The sequence below is a fragment of the Alexandromys fortis genome, unplaced genomic scaffold (assembly GCF_014885135.2).
Source record: "Alexandromys fortis isolate MF-2015 unplaced genomic scaffold, M_Fortis_MF-2015_v1.1 scaffold_7, whole genome shotgun sequence".
NCBI lineage: Eukaryota > Metazoa > Chordata > Mammalia > Rodentia > Cricetidae > Alexandromys > Alexandromys fortis.
The window spans coordinates 5,693,921-5,707,549 of NW_026067920.1; the positions used below are offsets into that span (position 1 = coordinate 5,693,921).

The 13,629-nt window shown below is 45.0% G+C and overlaps 1 protein-coding gene and 1 pseudogene across 2 annotated transcripts in view; both read left to right on the forward strand.

The window, feature by feature from the left end:
- Positions 1-1,211: 1,211 nt before the first annotated feature.
- LOC126500836 (60S ribosomal protein L36-like) lies at positions 1,212-1,784 on the forward strand (annotated as a pseudogene).
- Positions 1,785-3,505: 1,721 nt separating this feature from the next.
- Positions 3,506-13,629, forward strand: part of Pisd (phosphatidylserine decarboxylase) — a 54,112-nt gene continuing 43,988 nt past the window's right edge. Inside the window, exon 1 of one of the 2 annotated variants that reach the window (XM_050141288.1) lies at positions 3,506-3,610. Coding sequence is in view for 1 of the 2 variants with exons in the window: in XM_050141289.1 (XP_049997246.1) it covers positions 3,540-3,610 (71 nt within the window). In the remaining variant the exon portion in view is untranslated. The remainder of the gene's footprint in view (positions 3,611-13,629) is intronic. The other variant, XM_050141289.1, reaches the window with a different exon arrangement.

Here is a 13,629-nt window from a genome sequence, read left to right on the forward strand (position 1 = left end):
TAATTTAAAATAATAGAAATAAATCTTTAAAAAAATAGAGGCTAGAGAGATGGCTCAGTGGCTGAGAATATTTGGTGCTCTTACAAAGAGCCCAGGTAGTTTCCGGCATCCACAGGATGGTTCACAACTATCCATCCATAACTCTGTCTCCAAGGGATCTGGCATCTTCTCTGTGGACACCATACATGCATGTGGTGCATATACAAACATGTATTAATAATATAGAGGCACATAAAAATAAAATGTAAATTTGTCATACTAATACAACTGAGAAAAATAACATGCTTAATAGTGCAAAAAATAACTTTTTAGTTTTGAAGTTCTGTTACCTTTTTTGTTATTGTTGTTTCCTGTGCTTTTGGTGTTATAGCCAAAAAGTCATTGTCAAATCCAGTATATAAATTTTCTTAAGAGTTAATCAGGTAGTGAGTGGTAGTGCATGCATTTAATCCCAGCACTCAGGAGGCAGTAGTTTGGGGATCCCTGTGAGTTCGAGGCCAGCCTAGTCTACAAAGTGAATTCCAGAACAGCAGGACTTCACAGGGAAACCCTGTCTCAAAAAACTAAAACTAAATAAATAAATAGATAAAATAAAATAAAATCTTAGGGGTTAGAGAGATAGCTGAGTAGTTAAGAGCATGGTGCTCTTTAAGAGAGCTTGAGTTTGATTCTCAGCACCTACACTGAGCAGCTCAAACTCCCCAGAACTCCAATGACAAGGAATCCAGTGCCCTCTTCTGGGCTCCACCACACAGGTACAGATGATGTGTGTGTGTGTGTGTGTGTGTGTGTGTGTGTATAATATACACACACATTGTTCTAGTTTGCTTTCTGTTGCTGTGATTTAAACATGACTATATCCTGGTCTACAAAGCAAGTGTCGAGACAGTCAGAGCTGCTACACAGAGAAACCTTGTCTCAAAAAATCAAAATCAAGGGCTGGAGAGATGGCTCAGAGGTTAAGAGCATTGCCTGCTCTTCCAAAGGTCCTGAGTTCAATTCCCAGCAACCACATGGTGGCTCACAACCATCTGTAATGAGCTCTGGTGCCCTCTTCTGGCCTGCACCACAGATAGAATATTGTATACATAATAAATAAATAAATATTTAAAAAATCAAAATCAAAACAAAACAACCAAACAAACAACACATGACCTTAAACAACTTGGGGAGAAGGGTTTATTACATTTTACAGGTTAGAGCCTATGATCATGAGACGTCAAGAGGAGACACCTGCAGCAGAAACCAGAGGAGTGATTTACTGGATTGCTCCCTCTGGTTTGCTGAGCTACCACCTGCCCAATGATCCAACACCACAGTGGGCTGGACCCTCTTACACCAATCAACAATCTAGAAACTGTCCCAGGAACATGCCCACAGGCCATCTGATGGAGGCTGATTCTTCAACCGAGGTTCCCTCTTCTGGAGTTCCTCTAGTCTGCCTTCAGCTGACAATAAAAACTAACCAGCACCCTTCCTCGGAGAGCAGCAGCCATAGCCCTGCGCTACTCCATAGCCGTGGGCCTCAACAAGGGTCACAAGGTGACTAAGAATGTCAGCAAGTCGAGGCGCAGCTGACACAGCGGGCACCTCACAAAGCACACCAAGTTCGTGAGGTACACGATCCAGGAGGTGTGTGGCTTCGCCCCTACGAACAGCGTGCCATGGAGCTGCTTAAGATCATCAAGAAGAGGGTGGGCACGTACATAGGCGCCAAGAAGAACCGGGAGGAACTGAGCAACGTGCTGGCTGCCGTGCGGAAGGCAGAAGCCAAGAAGGGCTGATCTCCACTCCCACCCCTGCCCCCAATAAACGTTGCCATGGCACAGAAAACCAACCAGCCAACCAACTAACCAGCACATACGGTCACATAAAATAAAAAAGTTTAGTTTTCCATTGTGCATTTTTAAGTTTTGCTTTAAAAAGTGTGTGTGTGTGTGTGTGTGTGTGTGCACATAAATTCACACGGAACAACTTTCCAGTCAGTGTTAGTGTTTAACTACGTGGGTCCAGGCGGTCAGGCCTGCTAACAAGGCCTTTACCCACTAAGCCATCTCACCAGCACTCTATACAGTTTGAAGTGCAGGTCTTGGATCCCATTTTAGTATAAAGTATAAGTAGAATTAATTTTTTTACATATATGTTTTTTAATATTTAAATTTAATTTTTTATATGTATGGATCTTTTACCTGCATGTATGTCTGCTCTCAACTTGCATGCCTGGTGCCCTTGGAGGCCAGAGGAGGATGCGATATTCTGGAACTGAAGTTATAGACAGTTGTGAGCCACCATGTGAGTGTTGGGAATCGAACTGGGTTCGCTGAAAGAGCAACTAGTGCTCTTAACCACTGAGTCAGCTCTCCGGTCTTCATTTGTTTTTATTATAGTAGTGTTTTTAGTTTTGCTCCTTTTTTTTTTTTTAAAAAAAAAAAGGTGTATACAGTATATTTACTCAATGTTTTCAAAAGAATTGAAAAAATTCAAATGATGTATAATCATTGTGTGGTATAGCCACTGTGTTACATAAGGCTTTAAAAAAAAAAAGTCTATGTAGCCTTGGTTGACCTGGGATTCAGGACACTCCAGAGAGCTGGGATTCCAGCATCATTTTGAAATAATTTACCTCATCCCTTTGAATTACAACACTCAATCCCATACTAACAGCAAAACCACAACATAGGAAGATGTCTCTCTCCTAATACCAAACCTGTGTCTTGCAGATTCTTTTTATTGGTTGGTTTTACTACAACTGAATTTAAATAACTACACAGAAATAATCTCAACACTAATTAGCATATCCTCCTGTGTCAAATATCTAGCGAAGACAAGGTTAGCAAAAGAAAAAATCGGGGCTTCCATCCTACAGTTTTTGCGCCAAGTTCAACTATTTTTCTAGGGCTTTAAAAAGAGGGAAAAAATGTTCAGAAAAAAATGGTTTTCGATGTCATTGATGTAGAAATACTGGGTTTTCTATCATACAATTTGTGAGCCCTTTGCCTAATAATGCGCCCCTGAGCAACTTCTTAACTTCGCCGACCTCTTTAAAATGAGAGTAATATCCAAGGGCTGGTTGCAGGCCTCCAAGTAAGTGCTTAGAAAAGTGTCAGGTACCACTGAAAGATCATTCCCCCTCACAACTGAAAAGGACCGGAGCAAACACCATGCATGACACCAGGAGCCTAGCTTGACAGCTTTCTGCATTCCGACGAGCCCCTCGCCCTCCAGAGCTCCGGGCAGCCAGCACAGCAGTGACGTGAGAATGGAAGACTCCTGGCTCCAGGGGATTCAAAGCCTCCTTCTGGACTCCGCGGGCGCCCGCATACAGGTGGCACGCACGCACACACAGAGCACAGCATGGCTCAGACTTTGTAGGTGCAGGAGCGGCTCAACCACCAGCGTCAAGCACAGGCCAGCACACACGCCAGGGGCGCAGCACGCAGACTTCCGGGCCCAGGCCTTCGCGTTCCTGATTGGTCCGGGGACGACGCAGGCATGCGCCCGAGGGCGGAAGGGGGCGTGTCCGCCTAGGAGGAGGCGAGATGGCGGCGTCTGCGTCTGGGTGTCGCCGGTGCGTTCGCTCGCTACCTGGAGTCATGCTGTGGCGGAGCAGGTACGGCCTGGCGGGAGGCTGCTGGGGCGGGGGCAGCCCGGACCAAGCCAGGCTGTGGGGAGAGGAGGAGCCATGTGTCGTCGCGGGCTCGCCGCGAGTAGGTCTGACAGGGACAGGAAAGACACGGAGCCACCTTTACCTTTGCTCAAGAGCAGGCGCCACAGCCACCGCGTGGACTGTGAAATGAGTTCGGGTATGGCCTAAAGGCTCTCCTGGTCCTTTCCAGCTAGGTGGAACAAACTGATTATGCTGTCTGCTGGTCGCTAGGGTGGAAGCTGAGCTGAACCCCTCCTTTCAGGTGTTCGCGTTCGCAGCAGGGTGGTGTGGTTTGGAAGAGCACAGCACTACCAAGCGATTTCCACTCAAAGTCTTAAAGTTTTAAAGCTTTGAGGTGAAAGGTTTAGACTGGTTATCTGAAAAATCTGTGGTGGAATTGTGGGCTTTATCCTGCTGACCTCAAATGTCTATGTTCCTTAAGTTCCTAGGCTGCTACAAGACCTGAAGGATCTTGTAAATGCCATTTATTTTGTCTGTTTGAGACAGAGTTTCGTTCTGTAACCCAGGCTGGCCTTGAAATCACAGCAATCCTCCTGTCTCATCCACCCTCCAAGTGCTTCCCAAATGCTGGCATTACAGGCATGAGCCAGCTGTTTTTTCTTTCTGGGGGGATTGGGAGAGATGAGGAGTAAGTTCTTAACCCAGGGAGGAGTGAAGAAAGATAGTTCTCTATTTTGCTAAGTAACTCACTTCATAGCCAGCCCAGATTTGCATACATGTGATTGATTGCCTGAGTCCATAGGGCTCTCAAAATGGCCTAGAACTACCTGGGTGTATAGTTTGTGAGCCCCCTGACATGGATGCTGGAAGCCAAACTCTGGCCCTCTTAATTGCTGAGCCCTCTCTCCGGCCCCAACATTGCTCATTTTTTAAAAACTATGTTTGTGTATGGATGTACACATGTATGCCTGTGTACCCGTGTGTTCCTGGTGTTCATGGAAGCCAGAAGAAGACATTTAATCTACTGGAACTGTAGATACAGGTCGTTGTGAGCTGCCGTTGGGTGCTGAGAATTGAACCCAGGTCCTCCGGAAGAGTAGCTCATGCTCTTAATCGCTGAGCCCTCTCTGCAGCTCCTGATGAATTTTAAATTATGGTAAAAAGGATGCGCCTCATTCACCATTAAAAAATGGAAGGCAAAACAAGTCATCCTTTAGTGCCAGTGATAGATAGGCAAGACTGGAATTTGGTGCAAGGGTGGAAAGGGATGAGGATATGTGTAGAATGCAGGTATCAAATGTGTTATATATTAAGGTATAAATAGATATACATAAGAGATAACATTTTTCTAAGTTTTAAGTAATATATTATCTAATTGTAAGAGGTAAATGAAGACTCCATGTTGCAGGGGAGTTTTTCTTTTTTAAAAAAAATTAATTTATTAATGTGGTTTAGGTGTTTTGCCTGCAAGTATTTTTGTGCACCATGTGCATCCATGGTGAGCACAGCAGCTTTTGGCATTACCCAGGATGGTGAGCCCAGGTGGGTGCTGGGAAATAAACCCAAGTCCTCTGGAAGAGCAGCCAGTGCTCTGTAGCTTTGGTTCCTGTCCTGGAACTAGCTCTTGTAGACCAGGCTGGTCTCGAACTCACAGAGATCTGCCTGCCTCTGCATCCCAAGTGCTAGGATTAAAGGCGTGCGCCACCACCGCCTGGCTTCAGCCCCAAAGTTTTTCAGTAATTGAGTGATGTGTGATAACAGGAGAGAAGCATCTTGGGTTATAATTTAGAGTCATACATGTTTTCTAAACGTATTTGATGAGAGTGGGTAGGGAGGTGATTCATCAGGAAAAAGCGGTAGCTGACCCACATTTGGTCCTTAGAAGTCTCGTGGACAGCTGAATTTAGTGATGCTCATCTGTAATCGCAGCTCGCCTATATTGAGGGGGCAGGTGAGGACAGGATAGCTCGAGGAGCTCAGGGGCTAGTGTAACAAGACTCTGCTGCAGCAAGGTGCAATCAAGAACCAACTCCCGAAAGCTGTCCTCTGAGCGCCACATGCGGTCACGCTGTGAACGCGCTCTCTCTCTCTCTCTCTCTCTCTCTCTCTCTCTCTCTCTCTCTCTCTCTCTCTCTCTTTCTCTCTCTCGTACACACAAGACTGGTGCTGGCTTTGTGACTAATGCTCATAATCCAAATATTTGAGATGTGGAGACAGGAGGTTCAGAAATTCAAGGCTGTCCTTGGCTACGTTGGTAGTTACAGGCTATCCTGGGTTTTATGAGACCATGTCTCAAACATTACTACCCCAGTCTGCTAAAAACTTGGTTTGGCTGAAATGTTTAGTAAAGGTAGAGATTAGCAGTTATGCACCAATCTTCTGCCAGTTCCAGAAGGAGGTGGAGGTATAGGTTGGGGCTCTGACAGCTGTAGTTTTTACAAGCACTCTAGGTTGTAAGTTTAGGCAAGTCTAGACAGTCTAATGGAAAAGGGGAATACTTTACTACTACCTTGTAGAATGTGGGGTAAAGCTTTCAAGAGACCTGCAAGTTTGGCTTTAGAGCTCTCTGGCTTTTGAAAATAGGAGAGAGAAGTGAGGACTATAGTTAAAATGTTAGCACCCACGGTGATACTAAAAACATCTTGTGAGGCTGGAGAGGGTACTCAGTGGTTAAGAGCACTTGCTGTTCTTCCAGAGGACTGTGGTGATTCACAGCCTTCTGAAACTCCAATTCCAGGGCATTAGAAACCCTCTCTGGCCTCCATGGGCACTGCATACACATGGTGCACAGATATACACATAGGCAAAACACACACACACACATGAGATCTTGGCAGTTTTCTGTAAAAATTAAAGATGTACAAACACTGTCTCTAAGCAGAGTGTGTTGCTTGCTCACCTGGCTGTCTTTAAACTTTGGTGGAAATAAAACTAAAGAAAAAAAAAACTTTGAGACAGGCAGCTCTCTGTGAGTTCGAGGCCAGCCTGGTCTACAAGAGCTAGTTCCAGTAAAGCTCCAAAGCTACAGAAAAACCCTGTCTCGAAAAACAAAACAAAACAAACAAACAAACAAAAATTTAAAAGTCCCCCCACCATGGGACTGGAGAGGTGACTCAGCCCTTAAAAGCACTTATTGCTCTCACAGAGGACCTGGATTGGGTTCCCAACAGCAACTTGGTAACTCTAGTTTCAAGGGATCTGATGCCCTTTTCTCTCCTTATGGGCACTGTACACATATATGAATACATACAGGCAAAAAACAATATAAAAACATTTGCAACTGGGAACAGACCAGCCTGGGTGGACATTGGTAATTGGAACTTGGTATAGTCAGTAATAATTGAATTATCTTTTTTATAATAATTGATTTTTTTTTCCTTTTGGTTATCTTGGGCTAGAGAGTTGCCTCACTGGTTAAGAACACTGGCTGTGCTAGGCGGTGGTGGTGCATGCCTTTATCCCAGCACTCGGGAGACAGAGGCAGGAGAATCTCTGTGAGTGCAACATTCTACAGACATTCTGGTCTACAGAATGAGTTCCAGGACTGGCTCCATAGCTACTGAGAAACTCTGTCTCGAAAAAAACCAAAAAATAAAAAAAAAAAATTAAAAAATTACAAACAAAACAAAACACGGGCTGTGCTGGGCAGTGGTGGCACACATCTTTAATCCCAGCACCTGGGAGGCAGAGGCAGGTGGATCTCTGAATTCAAGGCCAACTTGCTCTACAGAGCAAGTTAAAGATGGCCAGGGCTACACATAGAAAACCCTGTCTTGAAAAGCAAAAACAACAACAAAATAAACACTGCTCTTACAGAGGATCCAGGTTCAATTCCCAGAGACATATGGCAGCTTACCATCTGTAATTCCAGTTCCAAGGAATCCAGTGCCCACTCTGGGGCTACTCAGGAACCATCCATGCAAGTGGTACATGCACTCATATATATAAATCTTAAATGATATTTTTAATGTCATTACTTTTATTATTAGTATTTGTATATGTAAATAAGTGGTAGGCCCTAGACTGAAGGTTTTATGTGGTGGACTTAGCGCTAATGAGGTGGGCTCTGATTTTAAAGGTGAGGGAATTGATTGCACAGGATTTGAACCAAAATTTGAGCCAAAGCCAAGTGCTTACACTCATTTTATTTTGGTTTCATGAAAGGCTCTCATTCTGGTCCTCCAGCCTCAGCCTTCCAAGTGTTGGGATTATGTGTGTGTGTCACCACACCTGGCTTTAAAATAGCCTACTTGAAGATTTGTACCCTTGGTTTTCTTTGTAAGAGACTCCTGATTGAACTTATCTGTTCTTCTCTCTGGGCCTTAATTTTTTTTCTTTTTCCTTTTCAAAACATTTAATGTTGATCATGTTTTGTGAGCATGTATGTCTGCACCACATGCCTGGTACCCATAGAGGCCAGAAGAAGGCATTGGGTCCCTTGGAACTGTAGTGAGACACGTGGTTTGTAACTACCGTGTGGACACCTGGAATCAAACCCAGGTCCTTTCTTACAAACTGTATATTCAGCCCTTTGGCAAGGCACAAGAACTCTACCTTCACTTCTTAGTCTGCCCACTTTTTGTTGTTATTATCCAAGTCACCCCTTCTCCCACAAGAATACTTTCAATACTAGTGTCATTGTTTGACTCTTGGCCCTCTGTTTCCTATTTGCCACAGACAGACAGAATGGTCTTTTCAAAACAGAACCAAGACTAGCCTCTCTGTCTTGCTCCCATCTCAGGCCTCTGCTTCCCCTTTCCTCCTCACTCAAGTTTCTTGCTACTCTGTGTGTACCATCTCTGGTCTTCGGCATTTGCTGTCTCTTCTACCCGCCATGTGGATTGCACCCTGTCTTAGGGTTTCTGTTGCTGTGATGGAACACCTTGACCAAAGCCTGCTTTCTTATAGAACCCAGGACTACCAGCCCCACCCACAATGAACTGGACCCACCCCAGTCAATCACTAATTAAGAAATGTGCCCTACAATCTTGACTGCAGTGTGATCTTTTGGTTTTTCAAGACAGGGTTTCTTTGTGTAGCTTTGGCCTTCCTAGAATCTGCTCTAGACCAGGCTGGCCTTGAACTCACAGGGATCCATCTGCCTGTGCCTCCCAAGTCCTGGGATCAAAGGCATGAGCCACCACTGCCAGCTAAAAGTTCAGTCTCAACTGTGAGCTTGCATAAAATAAAAAAATAAGTTAAATGCTTTCTTCTAGAGGGAAGAACCAGAGCACAGTCACAATCTGAATAATGCAAAACCAAACTCCGACAGTGTAAATGACTGTGTCCAATGTCTGGGATTCACTCGCAGTCTTCTGGGCTCCTCCAAGGGGCCTGGGTCCTTGTGCAGCCCTGCCTTCTGCAGCTCACCGTTTGTCTTCTAATCTCTGGCTGGCTTTACTCCACTGCTGCTGCCGTTCTTGGTGTCATCTCATGGCACTGTAGCCTTTCCTGAGCTTCCTTCAGGGACCCCAGCCCCGCCACACAGTGCTAAGTCTCAGCTGCTGTCCGTGACCCTTTCAGGTCTTCTAAATCAGTACCACCTGGGTCTTGGATGTTTCTGGAACACAGCTTCTGTGTGCTGAACCTGAAGGAACCCTTTACAGAAGACTTCACCTCAACGATGCTGGTTTCTTCTTAATCACCCCTAATTTCTTAGCTCTAGATAACCAGCGTCAACTGTCCCAATCACACAAAGGTTCCATCTCAGTAATGCCTCTTGTTAATCATGGCTGACTAGAATGGCAGCTCTTCAGCCCAGCTGACTGGAATGACAGGCTCTTAATTCAAAATAGCAAACAGCCCTAATAGAATCTTTAAACTCCCTTCTAAAACCCACAAGCCAGGCTTCATATTGTCTGTACTGCTTTAACAGTCTTATCTCCCAAGCTCCTACAGAACAGCTCATTGAGCTCTCAGTATTCAATGTTTGTTTGTTTTTTATTCTTTTTTAAAGCCCAAAGTTCCAAAGTCCTTCTATAATTCTTCTCAAAAGATGGCCGGGTCTGTCATAGCAATACCCCACCGTACCAGCTTGTCTTACTTAGGGTTTCTAACACCACAACCAAAGTATCTTTGAGAGGAAAAGGATTTCTTCAGCTTTTTTGTTTCCATATAACAATTCATCATCAAAGGCAGGAACTCACACAGAACAGGAACCTGGAGGTAGGAGCTGATACAGAGGCCATGAAGGAGTGCTGCTTGCTCCTCATGGCTTGCTCAGCCTACTTTTTTTTTTTTCCTCGAGATAGGGTTGTTTCTCTTTGGCCCCTGTCCTGGAACTAGCTCTTGTAAACCAGGCTTGCCTCAAACTCACAGAGATCCACCTGCTTCTGCCTCCTGAGTGCTGGGGTTAAAGGTGTGTACCACTATTGCCTGGCTCAGCCTGTTTTATTATAGAGTCCAGGACCACCAGCCCAGGGGTGGCCCCATCCACAAAGGACTGCATCCTCCCCCATCAATCATTAATTAAGAAGTTGCCCTAGGTGCTGGCGAGATGGCTTTGCAGTGAAGTGCACTGGCTGCTGCTCTTCAATTCCCAGCACCCACACAACAGCTCACAACCATCCGAAACTAGTTCCAGGGAATCCAGTATCCTCTTATAGACTCTGAGAGTACAGGTACAGACAAACATGCGGGCAAAATATCCATACATGTAACATAGAAATCTTTAAAAAGAAAAGCTGGGCATGGTGATGCAGACCTTTAATCCCAGCACTTGGGAGGCGGAGGCAGGCGGATCTCTGTGAGTTTGAAGACAGCCTGATCTACATAGCGAGTTCTAGGACAGCCAGCACTACATAAGAGATCCTGGTAGTTGTTGGTGGTGTTATTGTTGTTATTAAGGAATTGTGGGGGATGAGGTGATGGGTCAGTGAGTAAGACAGGTGCTTACTGCCTATCTTAGTCACTGTTTCATTGCTGTGAAGAGACACCATGACCAATTAACATTTATAAAAGGAATCATTTTCCTGGAGGTTTGTTTACAGTTTCAGTTAGTCATTATGGCCACAAAGAGACAGGCATGGTGCTGGAGCAGTAGCTGAGAGCTTTACATCCTAATCCTCAGGCAGCAGGCTTTGCAGAGGTGGGGGAGAGGGAGAGGGAAGGGGAGAGAATGAGGACAGGAGGGAGAGGAGAGAGAGACAGAGAGGGAGTGAGAGACTGGACCTGTCATGAGCTTTTGAAATCTCCAAGCCCAACCCCAGTGAATACATGAGTCTATGGGGGCCATTCTCCCTCAGAACCACCACACTGCTCAAGCACGAGGTCTGGACTTAGATTCCTCACACTTAAAAGATGAGCATGGCTGTGTCCAGGCTTGGAGCTGTAGTGTTGAAGGGAGAGCAGAGACAGAAAGGAGTACTGGGGCTTGCTGGCTGCCAGCCTCACTTTGAGAGATCCTGTGTCAAAGGGATAAGACAGGTGACAGAGTAGGGCACCAACATCCCTGTCTGTGCACATGCAAGTCCCGCCCTCGCCCACCGTGTCTTTGTTTTTTACCTATACAAGTGAGGTGGAGGAGAACGTCCTTTCCTTCATGATGAGTAAATCCAGGAGCATTTTCTGATTCTTTAAAAAACCTTTTGAGTACTTCTCATTGCTGGGGAAGGAATGTTCAGAAAGCTGGCGATGCAACCAACACAGTTGGTAATAGTTTAAGCTATTTGAGAAGTGGAGGCAGGTGGATCACTTGTACCTGGTACCCTTCACTCGTTGCTACAAAGGAGGCTAGAAAATGTAGGCAATAGGTATCTAGAAAAGGAAGCAGATTTGTAAACGTCTGGCCTGCTGTGACACAGTAGAAAGCTCTGCGGGAGAAGCCAGTTGAAAGCGTGCTACCCCAGGCCAGGAAATCTGTTTAGAATAAATTCAGTTTTAGATGATTCAGAGTAGATGGTGGGGAGCTGGTTGCGAATCTAGACATCAGGGGCTCTGGAGGCACAGTTGAAGTAGTGAGTAGCCCTTCAAAGCTATGTGCCTGGGAGCGGTTCCAGGGAGAGAGTCTGGGTTGGGGGGAAAAGTCTGTACCTGGGCATGGCTGCATATCAAAGTTAGAAAGCAAAAGAGAATCTGCAAAAAAGACTGACAAAGTCCCAGAAAGCTAGGAGGAGAACTCATGGCCCCAGAAGTCAGGAGATTCAGGGAGACAAAAAAGAAAAAAAAAGACAAACTTTCTTGCTGCTGCCAAGAAAGAGACCTAGTTCAGTGACATTGGGAGCAAGGAAGGTGCTGGCGACCTTGACTGAAGGTGATGTGATAGGAACAAAGTGTGAAGACGATTGACAGTGAAGGCAGGCAGCCCTTCAAAGGCTGTGATGAAAGAGAAGAAAGATGGGGTGGAAACTGGAGAGAGACGTGGTGCACATCTCAGGAATTACAGTTTTATGTCATGAGAGATAAGCTGCGGGGGAAGCTGGGTGCATACTCTGTGTGTGTATCCAGAGGTGGTGGACAAGCGGTTATGGGTTGTGTCATCCTCACCCTCCCAGACCTTTGAGTTAGGAACAGTAGAGCAGTGTCTAGAGCCCTCCCCCTCCCTTTTTGTTTTGTTTTGGTTTTGTGTTTTGAGATATTCTCTTGCTATGTTGCCCAGACTAGTCCTGAACTCTCAATCCTCCTGCATCAGTCTCCCAGCACAGTCCACTAATTCCACTTGAAAAGCAGGGCTGTAGGCTCCTGTTCTCAGATGGGGCAGTGCCCAGTTCTGTTAACAGCTGTCCACAGGCTGAGACACCCATTCTTCACATAGAGGAGGAGCCAGGTCCGTCACAGCAGCCACATCGGCACCACGTGGGGAGGGTGTTTTCAAGTTAAGTTTTTTGAGAAAAACAAAGTACTGAAATCTGATAATGTTTATAGGAATTAATTACTAAATACCATAAGGTAAACAATATGTACAAAAGTTATAAATGCATTTCTGTTTTTCACAAAAAAATCAATTTGGATGTTTATAATAGTGAAAGTTACTACTTTTATATTATAAAGTTCTTCAAAGAAGAAAGAAACATTTACTGGCAAGGATATAGTTTCTCTATTTAGATTTCAGATCAGTATTTTGGAAACTGAAGCATGGTATGATGGTGCACACCTTTAATCCTACAACCCAGGAGGCAGAGGCCAGAGTATCTCTGCAAGTTCAAAACTAGGCTAGCCTAAATAGTGAGTTCTAGGCTAGTCAGGGCTACATAATGAGACCTTGCCTCCAAAAAAAAAAAACCCACCTGTATATGTGAGGAGTGCTTACACATGATGTATGGTCATCATATAAGTACCTGGTGCCCAAACAGACATTTCAGAAACTAGGGTGGGGCTGGAGAGATGGCTCAGAGGTTAAGAGCATTGTCTGCTCTTCCAAAGGTCCTGAGTTCAATTCCCAGCAACCACATGGTGGCTCACAACCATCTTGTAATGATGTCTGGTGCCCTCTTCTGGCCTTCAGGCATACACACAGACAGAATATTGTATACATAATAAATAAATATTAAAAAAATATTTAAAAAAAAAAGAAAAGAAACTAGGGTGTTACCTAAATTGAAACTCAAAACATTGGAGGTTTGCTCTTTGATGAGCAAATCCTAGCGGCTAACCAGAGGTCAGTGCTCTGCGTCTCAGTGCATTCATTTACCACCACTGGCATGTATCTGATTTCCCCAGGGGAAGTGCGCTTCTCAGATCATGCCTCTTAGAGTAGGTAAATGGTCCTTTACGTCTGCTCACTCTCTCACTGGGTAGAGTAGCCACAAAAGATAGTTAAAACATTGCACACCAGAGTCACCATAGTAGTGCACAAACATAATCCCAGCGCTAGTGAGCAGCACAGGAAAGGGGAACATTCAAGGCCAGCCTGAGCTACAACAATTCACTGGAGGAGAAGGGAAGGTGGGAGAAAAAGAAAGAAAACATTCAAATTGGTAGAGCCAGTGAGACTAGCTCAGTGTAGTATGTTGGTGGCCACTCCCCCCAATTCGTCCTTCAGTATAAATATTTGAAGCATTGAATTTTCAGCTTCTGGCATATAG